At 49.2% G+C, this 19275-nt stretch overlaps 1 protein-coding gene across 3 annotated transcripts; it reads right to left on the bottom strand.

The window, feature by feature from the left end:
- Positions 1 to 544: 544 nt before the first annotated feature.
- On the bottom strand, positions 545 to 13890 carry LOC123370214 (homeobox protein SIX6-like). 3 transcript variants are annotated; one of them, XM_045016550.1, is made up of 4 exons: positions 13794 to 13890; positions 3523 to 4197; positions 2939 to 3102; positions 545 to 1669 (listed from the first exon to the last, which is right to left on the bottom strand). In XM_045016550.1, the coding sequence occupies exons 2-4, from the start codon at positions 3856 to 3858 to the stop codon at positions 1516 to 1518; spliced, it is 654 nt and encodes a 217-aa protein (XP_044872485.1). In that variant the 5' UTR covers positions 3859 to 4197; positions 13794 to 13890; the 3' UTR covers positions 545 to 1515. The 3 variants fall into 3 exon arrangements, with proteins under 3 accessions (XP_044872485.1, XP_044872486.1, XP_044872484.1); XM_045016551.1 differs by lacking the exon at positions 13794 to 13890 and adding an exon at positions 9520 to 9696 and having other exon boundaries at positions 545 to 1587; XM_045016549.1 differs by lacking the exon at positions 13794 to 13890 and adding an exon at positions 9520 to 9691.
- Positions 13891 to 19275: the final 5385 nt, after the last annotated feature.

Genomic DNA, 19275 nt, shown 5'->3' with positions numbered 1-19275 from the left:
TATCAGTGTTATAGAGGGCGAACAATTTATGAGTTTACCCTGTATAAGCTTTATACAGGGTAAAATGGATTTATTTGCGTTTAGACCCCATTGGAAGTTGGGCATCTGAGTGTTAAAAACAGGAACGCTTCTGATAGCTGCTTTCAGGTAAACCTGCAGCTTTGGGGCAAGTAATTCAGACCCTGGGTCTGTGTTGAAGCAGATGGAAGTGTCTGGCTCAGCAAGACAGGGTGCTGGGGCCCCAAGCTGGCAGGGAAGGCAGGGGTAAAAGTAGTCTTAGCACATTGGGTGGCAGCTCCCAAGAGAATTTCTGTGATCCAACCCATCACACTCCCACCCAGTAATCTGGGAAAATTAGACATCACCCCTAGGCATCTCTAAGAGGCAGACTCGCAAGCATTGAGTCTGTGTACAACAAAGAAAATTTTTAGTAAAACGGGAAAAGGAACCCAGCATTAATTTGGGAAAATGCCACAATTCAAAAGCATATGACCATGAACAAACATTCAGCTCAGAGTACACTGGGTAGTGCTCTTTGCTCCAGTTTCTCATCTTGCAGTGTAAAAACACACCACTTTCCCCAGTGCACTCTATTCACAGTTACTGTCCTTGATCAGCAAAGACCCATAGTTCAGAGGTGTGTTCACATGAGTTCACCCCAAAAGTGTTGAGCACTGCCTCTGTTTGTGTGCACCATTGCAAGTGGCTCATAGTTGCTAGTGTTCACTGCACCAGGACTACCCACTTCAACTGCCATTTCTCTGCTGTAATATCACATTCTGAGGTTCTACCACTTAAGGCAGCTCTCAGTGATTTTAAGAGGTGGGAGGAACCTCGCTTCTAGTGCAGGCTTTGCAGTTTCTTTCAGTGCCCCACTGCCATACCCCAGCTCTAACGCTCAACACCTAGTTATCAGTGATTTCAGCTCTAATGAGTACTGAACACACACAAAAAAGTCTAATCAGCTCTATTTTTAAACACTACAAAGAAGAGTAGCAAATAATGCCTAGGACTCACTAGTGAGAACCCACACCCCAAGACATGAACACTCACTCTTACCCTCTCTTTTCTGCCCTAGGCTTTGGCATCCCTGTATAGCGAGTGAGATTCAGTTTAGGGTGAGCCCCTCAATCAGGGCAGGCTAAGTACAGTTCTGCTGCCATTTACTCATATACTGGTAATAAGGATAACAACATATTCAAAAAAGTGATTTTTGATCCAACACCAGCAAAAACTGATTGCTTTGGCAAAGCAGCTCCATCATGCTGTGCACCTAGAAAGAGTAGGTATGTTTATGCAAATACAGTCTGTTCCTGAAATCTTTTCATCTTGGCTCATTGCTAGATGTCAGAGGAGAGCTCATTCAGCCCCTGCTTACACAAGTAATCCTTGTCCTGTGGCTTCTGGCTGGATCCCCCTGCAGGTCACATCCTTCCATGTCATCCAAGGAGTAAGGTGGGGGTGGGGAAATCAATGACTACTGCCCACCCCTGGCCAGGTGCAGGTCTCTGCTGTTCATAGGCTGCTCTTGCTGTCACTGATGGTTGAGGTGGGATACGTCTGCCTGCTGAGGGCGCTGCTGTGCTCCTGCAGAGATGGGGTGTCACTCAGGCCTATGATGTCTTGACTCTCAGCCCTGGGAGGCTGGGATGATGAATCTTTCTGGAGTCTGGGTTGGGGGGCAATTAATAATGCAACTAGAGAATTAAAAGCCCCATTCAATTATAGTAATCCCTGTCCCAGCACAAACCCTCCCTGCAAGTTATTAGTACCATGCTATGGTCATGCAAAGAGACCCTGTCCAAGATCAGGGCCTCTTTTTGTGCCAGATATTGTCCAGACCCTATCCAAGATCAAGGACTCATTGTGCTGGATGCTGCACAGACCCTCAACCTAGATTGTACACCCTGACTGAGATCAGGCCCCCATTGTTCCGGACCCTGCACAGATAACAAACAGGCACTGAGAGATGTAGGGAGTTGCACAAGGTCTCTGGCAGAGGAAGGAATAGAACCCAAGTGTCCTGGTCCCATGTGCCAGACATGAGGTGCTCCTAGATCAGCCCTCATGGTGTGGGAAATGGGTTGAAAACATTTTCTCCACTAAGCAAGGGGCAGCTGCTGCTCTGGCTGGTTTCATGGAGCAGGCAGCCACAGCATTCTCCTGTCTGCTGCTGGTGCCTGAGGTTGCAGCGGCTCCTCAGCTCATACAGCCAGTAAGAGTCGACCCACACACACAGCCCTGAGCTGTCCCATCCCTGTACCCTGAGCAGTTTTCAAACTTTTTGAGCTGAACCCACATCACCCACAACCAGAAAGGCTGGGTGGCCTGCTGTGGTGAGTCAGAGGGTGGAGGTGGCGCTGCCTTCCCGGACCCCACTGTGCGGGAGCTGGCTTAAGCCCTACCAGCCCCTGCCCCCACCACAACAGAAGTCAAACTATGCCTATGCCTATGCCTGGGGGCCCACCCTTGGCCCAGAGCCCCAATTCCACCCTCCCCCCCATTGGGCCCTGGAGTTTTTATACCATGTTGAGAGGGGCCTCAGAAAGAAAAATGTTGATAACCCCTGTTCTACTGCACCCCTGCCACCTGACTCCATGCAGCATGATGCCCCCTATTCAGCCCCTGCCCCTCTTCCTGAACCATGGCGCCCCCTACTGATGCCCCATCCCAATCTCTGAAGAACAGCAACCCATACTGAGCCTCCACCATAATCCTTGCAGCACAGCACACTCTACTGGCCCACTCGCTCCCAGCAGCATGGTGCCTTCTACTGAGCACCCCAACCCACTCTCTTCAGGACAGGACCCCTTACTGCCCCTGCCCCACTCTTGCATATTCCATTTATGTCTCCTATCCCATCCAGTCCCACTTGGCCTGTGTGCTGCAGGCTGGGGCAGGCACCATCTTGGATCCTGAGGAGCTTCAGGCCCCTCACCTGTTCTTGGCTGAGGCAGCACGGTCCCGCTGTCGGCGGTTCTTGAACCAGTTCCCCACCTGGGTGGGGGTAAGGCCAGTGGCATGGGCCAGGTGGCGCTTGCGGGAGGGGTTGGGGTAGGGGTCCTGCAGGTACCATTCCCGCAGCAGGTTCCGTGTTTTCTCCTGGGGACAGAAAGAAAGGCAGTGGGACAGATATCAACATGGGGATGGGGTCAGCAGGGAGACCCTTATACCCCACCCTGATAAGCCTTCCCAGCCATACACAGTCCCATATAAAGCATTCACCATCCCGGTGGACAGCATCATCCACTGCAATCTTTCACTGGGTGGTGGTTGTGGGAGACAGGATCATCTCTTCCAGTCTGTCCCACCTGAGGAGGAGGTGGGATTGCCCTACAGAGCATTCCTCTTGGGGGTGAGGAGGGTAGAGTTGCCCCCAACAGTCTATTTAATCATCGCCCACAGTCTGTTCCCTGGGGATGGGGGATTGTCCCCTACAGTCTATTCTCTCACCAAGGGGCTGTCAATCTGCTGCTCATGACCCTCTTCCTCTCCTACCCCACCACCCGATGCCCTGCTCACCTTGAAGCTGCTGATGTTGCTGTTGGGGAAGGCTGAGAAGGATAGTCTCCTGCAGGGGTACTGGTCCAGGCCCCCCAAGGTCCCTGGGGCCCCACAAGGTGAGGCCTGGCTGCAATAGGGTGCCAGCAGGGCTGAGGTGTGGGGGCCCAGCAGCTCCAGCTCAGGGCAGGCCGGCACCCATGGAGGGGCCTGGTGGCATCTGTTGGCAAGGGTAGGTGGCAAAGCCCAAAGGAACCGTGCCAGACGCTCAAACTCCCCATTCTCCTGCAGGGCCTCACAGACTCGGGCCACCTGCCCTGGGGGGAAGAATGACAGACCAGGTGGTGGTAGTGGCATCGGGCCAGTGGGGGGATGGGACCAGGGCGGAGAATGGTGTAGGGTTGAATATGGGATGGGGAGGTAAACGGCAGGAGGCAGGGGTGTATAGAGCAAGAATGGGGGAACAGGGCAGGAGATCGGGATGGGAGTATGGGATAGAGGGGGGATGAGGCAGGTTTGTATAGGGCTGGAATGAGAGGAATGGGACAAGCAATCCAAGTATGGGACAAAGGGCTATGGGTCTGGGATTGGGGTGTGAGGAACAGAGAGGGACAGGACAGAGGATTGGGGGGAGTGTGGGACAGGGCAGGGGGTTGGGAGAGGCCTATAAGAGGCAGCCAGAGGGAACTAGACAAACTGAGGAGGGGAGAGAAATAATAGAAATGACGTTAGTGCCACTACTCAATAACCAGGCAGAGTTTTGCATCAGTCCCACCCCGCCTCCCCCTGCCCTGGGCTCAGTCAGATGAGATGGCAGCCCTGGGGTTTGACCTCCAGACTCACCAGCTTTGCTGATTCCCTTAAAGTCTCAGCTTCTCGGACTGTGGGAGAATCACAGCCTCATGGAGGGAAAAGGCACTTTCTAGCCTTTCTGGTTGTGGAGAGAAGGCTGGGGACATGACCCCCACCTCCCCTTAAGGCTGGAGACTCAAACTCTTGCTGCCCCTGAAAGTTGTTGATGTGATCTATGCCCACCCTAACTCCCCAAGGAGGCTGGAACCAGATCCCTGCCCAAGGCTGCCCAGAGGATTCAGGGGGCCTGGGGCAAAACAATTTTGGGGGCTCCTTCCATAAAAAAAGTTGCAATACTATAGAATACTATATTCTTGTGGGGGCCCCTGCAGGGCCCAGGGCAAATTGCCCCACTTCTCCCCGACCCCCACCCCCTGGCGGCCCTGGGAAAAATAAACATTTAAAAGCCTTCCGCATCTTGGCACAAAGCCAGTTTTGAGAAAACTTCTTTTCAAGTCACCTTTACAAGGTATCACTGGTTCTCAGCATCAACTAGTGCTAAAAGGCACTAAAGCTCATTAAAAGGGTTGGACAAATATTTTCCATCAAAACTTTTTTTGATTGAAAACTAGGGGTTTTTAAAAAGCAGAAAAAAATCACGGACAATGTCCACTTTCCTTCAAAATTTGTTGTGTTTTTTTAATTGAAAAGCTGAAATTAGTCTACCAAAACCTGAACATGGTTTGGGGTTTCAGAAGTGTGTAGCCAAATATTTGCTACTTGCTCTGTTTGTTTAAAGAAACAATAAAAAAATTCTGCTTAAAAAAAATCCAAAACTTTTGAACCACCTCAGCTTGTGACCAAACACCTGAGCCCATCCAGTCAGAGATTTTTCCAGGTTTCTGATACTCTGCTGGCTTCCTTGACTCATATCTGTCTCCATAACTTTGGGTTCATTTAGGTTAGAACATAAGAATGGCCATACTGGGTCAGACCAAAGGTACATCCAGCCCAGTATCCTGTCTACCGACAGTGGCCAATGCCAAATGCCCCAGAGGGAGTGAACCTAACAGGTAATGATCAAGAGATCTCTCTCCTGCCATCCATCTCCACTCTCTGACAAACAGAGGCTAGGGACATCATTCCTTACCCATCCTGGCTAATAGCCATTAATGGACTTAACCGCCATGAATTTAATCTCTTTCCTAGAGACTGGCTCCATGGGGTCCCTCACAAACTGGAGACAGTTACTGTGGGTTTATCTTTAGTATAACTTATGTACATACTCCATGAACTGAGCATTTGAGCTTGTTCCAGAATTTGGGATGAGCCTATGTTGTGAAAACTGAAATGCTCAAAATAGCACATGCATGTAAATGGACACAGGGTGCTAAAATTAAATTAACTCAGGGGTTCTCAAATTGGGTGTCGGGATCCCTCATGGGGTCACGAGGTTATTACTGGGGGTTGCGAGCTATCAGCCTCCACCTCAAACCCTGATTTGCCTCCAGCATTTATAATAGTGTTAAATATATAAAAAAGTGGTTTTAATTTATAAACGGGGGGGGGGGGGGTCGCACTCAGAGGTTTGCTATGTGAAAGAGGTCACCAATACAAAAGTTTGAGAACCACTGAATTAACCCATCTGGAGCCTCGGGGAATGCAGGGGAGGGGGGTCTTCCCTGGTAGCATTGGGAAGGAGGTAGGTGGTGTAGGATATTGCTCTTCTCATGTGATCCCGCCCATGGCTCTCTTGGCTCTATCACTGTTAATCTAAAGTGGCTAATTTTAATGAAGCTACCCTCCCCTGACGTGAATCTCCCTATGGCACTGAAATTAAATGTAGACTATAATTTGGCATTTGAGAAGTGAAAGGGATGGTAACCCTAAGGGAAAAGATAACAGCTTGGCTCTTTGTGTTAAATAGCTGTCTGCAAGCCTCAAACTGCTGAATGAGCTTTAGGGAAGGGAAGGCTGTGCCTCCCCAAACAGCCTGGCCCTGCCCCCTATCTGACCCCCACCCACTTTCCTGCCCCCTGACTGCCCCCCTCAGAATCCCCAACCCACCCTGTTCCTTGTCCCCTGACTGCCCCCCCAAGACCTCCCCAGCCACCACCCCGGGACAACCCCCCATCCCCTGACTGCCCCGACCCCTATCCAGCCCCCACTGAGTCCTGACAGACCCCCAGAATACCCATGATCCAACCCCTGTTCCCTGTCCCCTGACCACCACCCCCTGGAACCTCTGCCCCTTCCCTGTCCCCCTGCTTACCCCTGCCTCCCCCCTCTCCTGGAGCCTCAGCACGCCGCATCGAGGAGTGGCTCTGGACAGCGCTGCAGCGGCATGGCTCCAGCGGGGCCTGAACTACCTCTGGTTGGCCCAGTGCTCGCAGCCCCACCCCTTACCACATGGCTCTGAGTGAGAGGAGCTCAGGTCCTGCTGGAGCCACACTGCTGCAGCACAGTCCAGGGCCTCTCCTGGATGCGGCGTGCTGAGGCTCCGAGAGAGGGGGGAGGTAGGGTAAGTGGCCTGGTAAGGGGCCGGGGGGGGGGGGGTTGGATAAGGGGCAGGGAGTCCCGGGGAGGGGGGGTTGGATGTGGCAGAGGTTCTGGGGGGGGCAGTCAGGGGATGGGGATTGGGGGGAGGTTGGGTAGGCATGGGATTTCCGGGGGTCTTTCAGGGTGGTGGTGGATGGGGTTGGGGCAGTCAGGGGACAGGGAGTTGGGCGAGTTGGGTAGGGGGTGGGGTCCTGGGAGGCACTTAGGGTGGGGGGGTCTTGGGAGGGGGTGGTCAGGGGACAAGGAGCGGGGGGGTTGATGAGTTGTGGGTTCTGAGGGGGGGCAGTCAGGGGCAGGACGTGGGTTGGGGTCAGATGGGTTGGGGGGAGACAGGCACGTGGGGCTTGTACTCACTGCATGGTTCCCTACTGGGTCTTCAGCAGCGGGTCCTTCACTCGCTCCGGGTGAAGGACCCACTGCCAAAAACCCAGAGTAAGTGAAGACCCCGTTGGCGCCACTGAAGTTACCGGTAGATAACCGGTTCTTATGATTTTGGGAGCTCATCACTGCATGTAACCTGGTTGAGAACTACTGTTCTAGATGGTCCAGCTGATCCACTGCCAGTCTGATTGTCTCTACTGGGAAATGGGACAGGCAGAACGAGCCAGTTCTCTGGGTGGATACTGTTCCAGAATAAATGTCACTGAATTCCAGAATCATTGCTCTGCTCCCTATTTCCCCATACAGACAAGGCCTAAAGAAAAGGCAAGTCTTGGCACAATGATTGCACTGAACAATGTGATGATTGAGACCAAAGACCCAACTTCCCTGAGAAATGGGAGACCAATGTGCAAGGCGCACTGAGGTTATGGCTACACGTCCAGAAAGGTGTGATTATGGCACAGGTAGGCATAACATGCCAGCTTCAATCTAGCTAAATTGGGTAACAACAGCTGTAGCTCGGAAGGGAAGCCTGGCACACTGGTTGAGATTAGAAGAGACTGGATATGTGAGTTCCTAAATTTTCCCCAAAGTTTTGTTTCTGATGCTGAATATGGTAGCTGGATTTAAGAGGATGTACTGGTGACAGCCAGGTGGACCTGCACTGTAAGAAGGGTTTGACACAGACAGGGGTTGTACCCAGATCTCAGGTTAAGTGTGGGAGAATTGTGAGATTCCCACCCCAAGACGAGTAAAGGCAAGAGACCAAACACATGATGGGATGCAAGCAGGGTGACCAGACTGTGGCTAACATGAGAGCATCTATCTGTCTATCAGGGGCACTTTTAGATCAGAACAAAGTAACAATCTGGGCTGCAATTTGTTACTTTATTATTGCTTTATTTATTATGGATCCAGGGCTATGGATTGCTTTGGCAAATCTTTAACTTAAAAAAATTCTAATTATATTGCAGAAAAAACATGGGATTTATTAATAATAATGCAGGGGCCTATCAGTTGTCAAACTTGTTTCTGAAAATTAGAAAAAAGAATGGTGATAGAGAGCAAGAAAGCAAAAGATTGGTGTGTTTGGGTCCCTGGTATCAGCTGGAGCCTTTATCAAACCAATAGCCCCTCTACATTCAGATCAGATATAATATCTTTTTAAAGGATGTAGGAATATCTTTGCTGGGAAAATTCACACAAGATAAAATAGTTAGCAACTTTAAAAGGATATCCCCAATCTAAGCTATTTGTTTATCCAATTGTGGATGACACTGTCTTGTGTCTCTGCCTGCTTTCTGTCTTTTCCCTTATCTATTTCCTTTGTCTTTCTAGGCCCCTGTCAATCTAAGATTATTCCTGTCCCTCCCCTATCTGATCAAAAATTTGCATTTTGCTAATAAATTATTTAAGAAATCTGGCTCACCAGTTGCTAGTAAAGAGAGCTGAACTTTCTCAGAGGATTCAAAGTGCGCTAGGAATCGTAAACTTTCATCCAAATCAAAAAATAATAAATGCCTTTACATTAAAAAAAAACAGCATGGATGTATTTCATTAATAAAATAATACATGCATGTCAGCTTTCCCGCAATGTATCACAAACCCATGGAAGGGGTAATAGCCATGGAATGACAAAATCCCTTCCATCCCCAAAGCGCTGGAATAACGACGACGTTATTCGAGTTAATGATTATTACTGAGCACTGGAGTTACGCTACCCGGAGAGGTGGGCTGAGCTCCACTGCAGAGATTTACAAATAACTCAGTATGAAGGAAATTCATTAGTTGTTGATTTGTTCAATTGTCAGGTTCTTTCAGAACAAAAATTCCCCCTTAAGAATCTTTTAGCTGAAAAAGTGATTGGGGTTGAAGGAAAATGTCCCGAAATAGACTGAACCCAGAGTTGCGAAGGTCAAAACCTGGCAGGGAACGGAGCTCATGGAGCGGGGGAGGGGGCGAGGACGTCAGCAGTGAAGGGGTGAGATGAACCTGCGCCCCTGAATACACACACTCGATGGCTCCCTTCCGCTGGAAGGATACACGCGAGAACTGGGGGTGCTGCAGCACCCCGCAGGTTTCACAAGGGGCTCCGCGCCCGGAGTCCCGGCTGTGGCCCACGCCTGGGCCCCCGGCCCTTACCCCTGTCCGGGTCTCCCCTCCGGAAGACACGACTGTGCGCCCAACCCCAGCTGAGGGGGGCAAGACACGGACAGGGCTCGGGGCTGCTTTCAGCACCCCCACTACTAAAAGCTGGAAGAGCGGGTCAGTAAATCCGGGAGTTACCTGCGGCAGCTGCCGAGTTTCTCCAGGTGGAAGCTCAGGGGTAAATGCTGGAGGAGTCTGCACTCCCCCACCGAGCCCCCGCGATGCTCCGCGATGAGCGGAAGCCCGGAGGTTTCTATGCTCTGTGTCCTGCGGCGGCGGCTAATCGCTCTGCCCGGGAGTTTCGCGCAGACCGGGCGTCTCGTTGGCTGGCTGAGGACGGGAAGGCGAGTGCGAATGCGGGGCTGGCGGGGGAGGCAGCTGAATGAACACGGCGGGAGCTCAGTTTCTCCGGGATCAATCCAGAGTCACCCCTGGCCTGGGGGGAGGGCCAGATTTCAGGCACTTCGGGTGGCCATTGGGTGCAGAGTGAGGCTGGTGGGGGGTGGAAACCCACATCTGGCAGTGGGATGTGGGGCCTGCGATGAAGGGAGGGATAATCCGAAGAGCAGTGCCCTCACCTTCTTTTGCTCCTCTCTAATTAGTATGTGTGACCTAAATGCTCCCCCCCTGCCCTCCACTCCACCATGCTCATCTATCCTCTGCACCCATCCCATCCCTTCCCCACCATGCTCATCTACTACCTCCCCTCACCCTGCTTATTTACCCCAGCCACCATGACCCCCACCACACTTATCTATCCCACTCATTTACCCCTGTCCCCCACCACACTCATCTACCCCCCTTGCCATGATCATCTATCCCCCATCCTCCACCTTGCTGCTTATGGACTCCCTGCCTCCAACTCCACCTCCTCCCCACACACACTATGTTTATCTACCCCTGCCACCCACTCTACTCCACAGACACACTCGTCTACTCCATGCCACCACCCTTATATACCCCCTGTCCCCAGCCCCCACTCTGCCACACTTATCTACCCCTGCACCCATAACCCCACTACACTCTGCCCCCCACCGCACAACCCCCTCATCACACTCCTGTCCCTGGTCCCCTTCATCCTTGCAATACCAGCCCCCACCACAAATCACAAACCCACCATTCATAGAATCATAAAATATCAGGGTTGGAAGGGACCTCAGGAGGTCATCTAGTCCAACCCCCCTGCTCAAAGCAGGACCAAACCCCAACTAAATCAGTCACATCTCCCTTTCCCATCACCGCACCCCCAGTCCAAAACAAGAAAATGGATGTTATGTTTTCTCGTGTTTGGCACTGATGCAACCACTAGCCAAAAGTATAACTGGGTTAAACAAATTAGAAAGTTCATGGAGGCTAGGTCCATCAATGGCTATTAGCCAAGATAATCAGGGACACAACCCCATGCTCTGGGTATCCCTAAGCCTCTGACTGCAGGGATCTGAGACTGGATGACAAGGGATGGATCACTCGATAAATTGCCCTGTTCTGTTCACTCTCTCTGAAGCACCTGGCACCAGCCACTGTTGGAAGGCAGGATACTACTGGGTAGGATTAACCATTGGTCTGACCCATGGTTGTCCTTATGTTCGTTGCTGGAATCCTGTGTCCAGTTCTGGTGCCCACAATTCCAGAAGGATGTTGGTAACAGGGGCGGCTCTACAAATTCGGCCGCCCCAAGTAGTCATGCCCGGGAGGCGCCCCCGAGCCGCGGGAGCAGCGGACCTCCCGCGGGCATGACTGCGGAGGGTCCGCTGGTCGCGCGGCTCGGCTGGACCTCCCGCAGCTGCGGGCGGTTCGCTGGTCCGGCGGCTCCGGTTGAGCTGCCGCAGTCATGTCTGCGGGAGGTCCAGCCGAGCTGCGGGACCAGCGTCCCCTCCGCTCTGCTCCCGGGGCTCCGGTGGACCTCCTGCAGGCATGACTGTGGCAGGTCCGCCGGCCCAGCCTGCCGCCCCCCCGGGAAAGGGCCGTCTCAGGCGGGTGCTTGCCCCGCTGGGCTCTGGAGCCGGCCCTGGTTGGTAAACTGGAGAGGGTTCAGAGAAGAGCAGTGATGAACTGCCAAAATCTTAACAACCGGTTCCCTATAAAAAGTTCTGATTTAAGGGGGGGACCTCAGGAGGTCCTCGTTGGGCCGGGGGCCCCTGCAGGGCCTGGGCCAATTGCCCCACTTGCCCCTTCCCCTCCTCTCTGGCCAGCCCTGGAGCTTACAGCAGCCCCCCCCCACACACACCTTGCTGGGCCATTCAAAAAGTGGCAGCAGGATGACTCCAGAGCTCAGCTGAGCTGCCCAGCTGATGCCGGCGGCTGGCCATGCTGCAGCTGGGGGGAAGCGGGGGAAGGGCCAGGGGAGCCTCAGCCTCCCCAGCTGGGAATCCTGGGAGCAACAGGATAGTCCGGCCTGCGGACCAGAGTTCTTTGCCCATCCCCTGGCCCTTTAACAACCGGTTCTCCATGAAGGTCTAATTTTAGCAACCGGTTCTTGAGAACCTGTGGGAACCTGCTCCAGCTTGCCACTGGAGAAGAGCCATGAGAATGATTAGAAAACATGCCTTACAGTGATGGACTCAAGGAGCATAACAGAAAGAAGGTTAGGGGTGACTTGCTCACAGTACCTACATGGAGAACAGAAATTTATCTAGGTCTCTTCAGTCTAGCAGAAAAAGGTATAACCCGCTCCAATGGATGAAACTGAAACTAGACAAATTCAGACTAGAAATAAGGTATAAATTTGTAACAGTGAAGGTAATTAACTAGGCTCATGGTGGATTTCCATCACTGGCAATTTTTAAGTCCAGATTGGCTGTTTTTTAAATTATCTGCTGTAGTTCAAATAGGAATTAATTCAGGGAAGTCCCATGGCCTGTGCTATGCAGGAGGTCAGACTGGATGATCACAGTAGTCCCTCTGGCCTTACAGTCTGCCCCTAGGGCTGTGCCCTGCAGTTTAAGCATGTCGCACTGTCCTGGTTACATCCCCCCTTTTTGTTCTCTCAATTCCAGAGGGATTTGTTGTGAGGGACACTTCCCTGGCTGGAGGGTGGGGGCAACTGTGGCAATAAGGGGAGTGGCAGAGCTGTGTGTGTGGTGTGGCTTTGCTGGCCAGTACTGTTAGGAGTCAGAGCCAAAACAGCAGCTGTGTTAAATAGCCTTTCTCAGGATCAGAGCCACAAGCTGCTTGCAGCCAAGCAGGAATTGATGAGCCTTAAGGGATTAGGGTGACAACAGCCTCGCTGATCAACCACTTAGCATTCCTGCACTGTGTTAAATAAGTAACACCTGTTCACCCAGCTGAGCTGCCAGGCCTGGCTGAGAGCAGCCCCATCCCACCTCTCCCCCAAACAGAAAAGGAATTCACCAGCTCCCCACCCTGTTTAACTCATAGAACCCACTCCCCTCTCAATGCTGGGGATAGAACCCCAGAGTTCTGATTCCCAGGCTTCTGTTCTAACAAAACAGTCCATGTTATATGCCAGAGGTAGGCAACCTATGGCACATGTGCCGAAAGCGACACGCAAGCTGATTTTCAGTGGCACTCACACTGCCCGGGTCCTGGCCACCGGTCCAGGGGGCTCTGCATTTTAATTTAATTTTAAATGAAGCTTCTTAAACATTTTAAAAACCTTATTTACTTTACATACAACAATTGTTTAGTTATATATTATATATTATAGAAAAAGACCTTCTAAAAACGTTAAAATATATTACTGGCATGCAAAACCTTAAATTAGAGTGAATAAATGAAGACTCGGCACACCATTTCTGAAAGATTGCCGACCCCTGTTATATAGCATTAGCACAACTTCTCATGTTAGGCTTCTGCCCACCCACTTCCAGGATCCCAATAGGATCACCAGCCCCAAGGGCTAGGATACAACTTTCATGGATACAAAAAGAGCTGTCTTTTTTGTTCCCTCAGTGATGGATAGCAACATGTCTTTTTGCCTCCCCTTATATTTCCCCTCAATTCATTGTTCTGACCCCAGAGACAAGTTTTAGTCTCCTGTGTCTTCAAATCCTGGCCTTGCCCCCATTCAACCTGTTTTCCTGTTGGCTTAATATGCAAATACGGCTTCCTTGTGTTGGTTCCACAATGCTTAATTTACGTTGGAGACAGGTTGATAACTGCCTTCCCTCCCGTCTAGGGCAAAACCTGTTTCTCCCTGTGTTTGGTCATATAGTGTTAATACAGACATTTCACCATGACATGAATGACCAGTATGTCATGGGTTTTTATTCAATATCTTACAAGATGCTCTTTACAAATAAATACTATGAAAGCACTGTTAGGTGTAGTGAGTGTGCCAGGCCTGATTGGACTTGCTGACATAGAGTAGTGAATCATCAATGGACTTCTGTGTCACAGTCAGCACTGAGATTGCCTGAAGGAGCTGATGAGAGTGTACAGTGGCCTCTTACCTTGTCAGGAACTTGGCCCATGTATGGGAATGGCCTGAGGGTGCTGCTGAGCAGGACTAAGAGTTCATACAAACAGACCTAGCATTCCACCCCAGAGGTGGCTGCATCTCAGTGCCAGGTGAGGGATGTCTGTATAAACAGCCCTCATGCCCCCTCCCAGAGACAGCTGAATCTCAGCATGGGGCAAAGGATCCCTGACTAAACAGCTGCTGTGACCCACCCCAGAGACCATTGCATTTTTGTGGCATTTGAAATAATCTATAGGGGTTTGTAAAGCAATTTTGGGCTAGTTAGTGCTTGCTCTGAACCTTAGGAGGGTCTTTTGTGTTAAAAAGTCTTAAGAGTTTGGCAGTAAGTGAATTTTGTGGGGTTTTCTCCTGTGAGCACCTGGGGAAGTAGGAAAGCAGGTTGAGCTAATTGGGCTCCAGCTGATTCTAGCTGCTCATGGGGAAGTGGTGTGTGTATCTTGAGGGATGATGGGGACTGGCAGCTTTAGACTGGATTGAGGCTGGCTTGGGACCAAATGGAATAGTCAGGACATTTGCCCCCCTCTCCCTGAATTCCACTTCAGAAATTCGTATTATTTTTTATTAATTTACTTCTGGTCATTTCACAGGAGTAGGAGTCTTTGGGTTAAGTGTCTTCAAAATGAAGAAATTCAGCTGATGGCATTGCTAGCCTTGAGTGCTCAAACACTCAGTTAATTACATTTCAGTTGGCAGGTTATTCAGAGTGGCCTGAGTTGGTTGGTTGGTTACTGGTGTGTGGGTGGGTTGGTTGATTGATTAGTAGCATTTGAGATGGTTATTTGTTCACAGGAGGGTGAATTGGTTGATTGGTTAACAGGGTTGGTTAGTTTGTTAATGGACCTTGAGTGAGTTGGTTGGTTACTGGAGGATAGATTGGTTGGTTATTAGTGGCTGAGAGATGGTTGTTTGCTCATCACAGGCGAGTTGGTTGATTACTGGAGGCGTTTGGTTGGTTACTGTGGGGGTGAGTTGATTGATTACAGGGGGCTGTTGGCTGGTTGGTTACTGGGAGTTCAGCCTGAGATTCACCATGTGCTGCCTCATGCTGATCTGTACTCACCGCTTTTCCTACCATTGACGCACATGACATGCTATTTCAGCAGGTCAACATTAGCAAAATGAGCGAAAGGCCTCAGCAGTCACCTGCACTAGAAAATGGTGATGCTGTTGGCTGGGCTGAGCCATATGACTGCTGCTGGAATCTTGTGTTCATTTCTGGGGTCCATGATTCAAGAAGGATGTTGATAAATTGGAGAGAGAAGAGCCATGAGAATGACTACAGGATTGGAAAACATGCCTTATAGTGATAGTCTCAAGGAGCAAAATCAGTATTGTTTAACAAAGAGAAGGTTAAGGGTCTATAACTACCTATATGGGGAAAAGAAATTTGGTAGTGATCTCTTTAGTTTAGCAGACAGAGGTATAACAAGATCCAGTGGTTGGAAGTTAAACCTAGACAAATGGAGAGTGAAAATAAGGCAAATTTTGTTAACAGCATAATGTATAGGTTCATAGATTCTGAGGCCAAAAGGGACCATGGTGATCATCTAGTCTGACCTCCTGTATAACAGACCAGAGAACTGCCCCACAATAATTCCTAGAGCAGATCTGCTAGAAAAATTTACCATGGGTCGTGGAGCATTCTCCATCATTGGCAATTTTTAAAATTCAGATTGGATAGTTTAAATGGGAATTCATTAAGGGTTGTGTTATACAAGAGGTCAGCTTAGATGATCACCCTGGTCCTTTCTGGCCTATAACTATGACTCTTAGCCCCATGCTAGCCACTAGACACCACTCTTCTCCCAGATCTGGGGATAGACCCAGGAATCCTGGCTCCCACTGCTTGAACTGCAGAGTGCCTCTCTCACATCAGCTTTGCAATCCACCATGTGGGGAATGCCAGAGTTCCCCCTGCCCCATCTGTGTCAGGCCCAGATGTGCCATTGGGGGTGTCTCTGATGGGGCAAGCATAGGTGCCAGGCTGAGGGCCACTGTCCTCGATGTATCAATTGGAATTACCCTCGACTTTGCAGCCTTCTGCTGGTGCTAATAGCCTTGGAGGTAGCATGTTGTGTTAGTGCATACAAAGAGCAGAGACTAATTGCCTTTGTCAGTAAGCCCCGGGGATCCGGAGCTTAACTCCTCAGACACCCGCCTGGAGCCATAAGCTGGATTGGGCCAATCCAGGAGCTCCCTGAAATAGACTGGCACCTGCTGCAGTGCCTCTGCAGCACTGATGGGAGTCTGGGGTGCCCAGAGGGGCCATGGCAGAGCTGGGAGGGGCAGTGAGTGGCAGAAGGGGACATGGGAGCCCCAGTGACTGATCTTAGTGACCCTGTGAATGGCTTTCTGCAGGATCACTCCCCCACAGCCCTCCCTCTTCCCTAGAATGGGATCTGCCCCATTTCCTGGAATCCCCATGCCCAGCTCTACCTGCCCCCAATGCACACCCTGCCAGGGATGGGATTCCAGCCACACCATCCCTCCCACATATCAGGGACAGAATCACCATCCATCCCCCACTGTTCCCTCCTACTGGGGATGGGATCGGATTCCCCCCCAACCCATCCCCCTTCTCCATACTGGGGATGGGATTGCTGTCCCTTCAGCCCAACCCTCCCCACCTCCACAACCCATCTATCATTCACTTTCTTGGGACAGGCCCAGTATCCCCCACCCTCATAGGCGGCAGGTTTGTATAATTTTTGGTGGGGCCCAGAATGGGTGTAATCTCCCTCTCCCTCCCCCCCCCCCCGCCCTGTAAGATGATATATATATTTTATTAAATAGTGTAAAAATGGATTGGAAGCCATAAGCGTTTAAGTTTCTTTTTATTGCATAATATCACTATAATAAAAAATTATTTAACTAAGAATATCAGTAATTAATACTCTTTTGAATATGGAAACGACCATACACTGTTTATTCAATAATCCTCAAAACAAATACTTTCTAAAATTGCAACAAATATAGCCCCTTCTTTTGTGATGTGCTTTAGGAGGCAGCAAACACTTTTTGTCGTTGTTTGGTTCTTGAAATGAAGTCATCCAGGAGACTTGCAATGTCCAATTCAGAGGAAAAGTTTTTATGAACGTGCAGAAATGTCAAGTGATTTAGACGTTCTTGGCTCATTGTTGTTCGCAAATAATTTTTCAGTCGGCGCAAGCAACTGAATGATCGCTCAGCGGTGCAGGTTGTAGTCGGAATTGTGTAGAATAATTTCAGGAGAATTGTAACTTCTGACAACAGGTCACTTAAGCCTTCATTTTGTTTTAGAAATTGCTTCACTTCACTCACTGAAGTGAGCTGGCAATTTCTCAATCTGCAAATATCACTCAACATTTCTAAATGAAGAAATAGTTTCTCCATGTTGATGTCACCATGGAATGCTTCACTTATTTGGACAATGTCCTGTTTTGAGCCATTTGCTGCCTCAGTTATAAGCTTCTCCAATTTTACTGCGAATGTAAAGCTTTCTGTTGAAAACTTCTGTTCAATTGCAACTTTGCAAGCATCAATGATCTCAACATATTTTTTATGAAAATAATCTTTAGGGTCACTGAAGGTGTGAGGAAGGCTTCCATGGTCGAGCCATCTTGGAGGTTTGCGTTTTCTTGGGAGTGTAGGCGCATCTAAATAAAGATTTCTTGCCTTCTCTACCGTTGTTTCCCAAAAGCGATTGTATGATGAGTCAGTACGCATCCCACTCAACACCTCTTGCAATAGGCCAACTTTCTTCATAACGCTTGTCAATGACACATTTGGGCTTTGAATTTGTGCATTAGCTTCTTCTACCGGACCCATGGCTTTCACAAGAACTGTTAGTATAAAGTATATTGAAAAAGATTGAAGTTGCTTTGAGAATCCACTACATTTTAAGCCAAATTCATCAGAAGAGTAACTAAGTTCATCTAGGCAGTTCATCATGGCCTTGTAGTTTTGGAGCAGTGATTTAATGCTACTAATCCTTAGTGTCCATCTTGTTGGGCACAATGGTCGTAAAGAAGGTTCTCCTTCACTCTGAAACTCTCTGAATGCTGCCATACGTTTTGGTGACTCCCTGAAGGCATTGATGAGATCTTTCACCATAAAAAACATATAATGACACTCTTGAATATTATGCAGGGCATCCTGCGTGGCAAGGTTAAGAGAATGTGCAGCACAATGCACAAATTCTGCTCTCGGCTCTCGTTCCTTCACTCTGGCTTGGACCCCAGTAAATTTGCCAGACACATTACTGGCTCCGTCATAACACTGCCCCCGGCAATCAGAAAAGGGCAAATCACACCTGAGAAGTGTATCTTCCACAATTTTGAAAAGAGAAGCAGCATCCATTGTGTCAGTTTGGTAAAACCCAATAAACTCCTCATAAATCTCCCAGTCTTCACTAGAAAAGAACCTTAAAGAAAAACTTACTTGTTCTTTTCTTGACAAATCGGTAGTCTCATCCATTACAATGGCATAAAACTTAGAAGCCTTTATCTTTTGCACAATTTTTCTTAGCGCCATCATTGCCATCATTTCGATTATTTCATTAATAACCTCATGTGATATCCACTTGTATTTTGTGCGATTGAGCCACTGTCTCAGTTCCTCAGAATCTGTACTGCGTAGCAACAAGAGCTGCATCAAATTTGAATCACTGTCATTATGTCCATTCCTTGTTGAGCTAGGTACTGAACACTGGTAAAAATGTTGTGCAGTGCAATCCTAGCTGACTGCGATTCTTTTCTGTAACTGGCTGACACTAGTGCAGAAACATTTACCTGTGATTGCAGAGCAGCATATTTCATTACTGCTTCCTTGTGACAGGAGGATTTTTCGTGTGATGTAAAACCACGCAATGCATGTTTCCAATTTTGAAATCCAGATGAAATAAATGTTGGTTCAGCCTTCGTAGAAAATATTAAGATCTTCTTTTCAGAACAGTTTTTGCAGACTGAGCAAAAAGCTCTGTTTAATTTGCTATTGTACTCCAACCACTTAAATCTTGGGAGCCAAGATTGCTGAAAACTCCTTTTCTTATCATCTTGTGGATTTGCCGCTTCTTTCTTTTGTATAACTTCAGTTTCAAAGCTGGGTGTTGAACTCAGGCCATCACTTGATGAATTACCCTTTTCTTCTTTTTCTCTGGGTAACTTTATTAAGAATTTATCCATTGTTGATCATTAATGGTCCTACAAATCAAGAATTTGTTGTTGGGATAAAATGAAGCTACAACATGTCGGTGCCACAAGATTACAAGGGTCAATTAAAAGTGGAAAGTCAGAAGCAGCACTTGCCTGCTTCAATATATTATACTTTGTTGTACCTGTTGTGATGAAGTGGGAATGTTCTTAATGTTTTCTCTGAATACTGTGTGAGTGCCTCAGTTTCCCCCGCAAGGTGCCAACTGAAGGTGTTGGGATAAAGAAATCAGGTGGCCTCCTGGTCTGGAAGAGACACAAAGG

The sequence above is a fragment of the Mauremys mutica genome, chromosome 4, assembly GCF_020497125.1.
Source record: "Mauremys mutica isolate MM-2020 ecotype Southern chromosome 4, ASM2049712v1, whole genome shotgun sequence".
NCBI lineage: Eukaryota > Metazoa > Chordata > Testudines > Geoemydidae > Mauremys > Mauremys mutica.
This window is presented reverse-complemented; position numbering and strand designations above follow the sequence as displayed.

Excerpts from the sequence above, each read along its gene's own strand:
- LOC123370214 (XM_045016550.1), bottom strand. The coding sequence starts at position 3,858 with ATGCCACTACCACCACCTGGTCTGTCATTCTTCCCCCCAGGGCAGGTG. Across the intron at positions 3,103-3,522 it reads GCAACATCAGCAGCTTCAAG|GAGAAAACACGGAACCTGCT; the intron begins GTGAGCAGGGCA and ends TTCTGTCCCCAG. Across the intron at positions 1,670-2,938 it reads GCTGCCTCAGCCAAGAACAG|ACTCCAGAAAGATTCATCAT; the intron begins GTGAGGGGCCTG and ends CCCCCAACCCAG.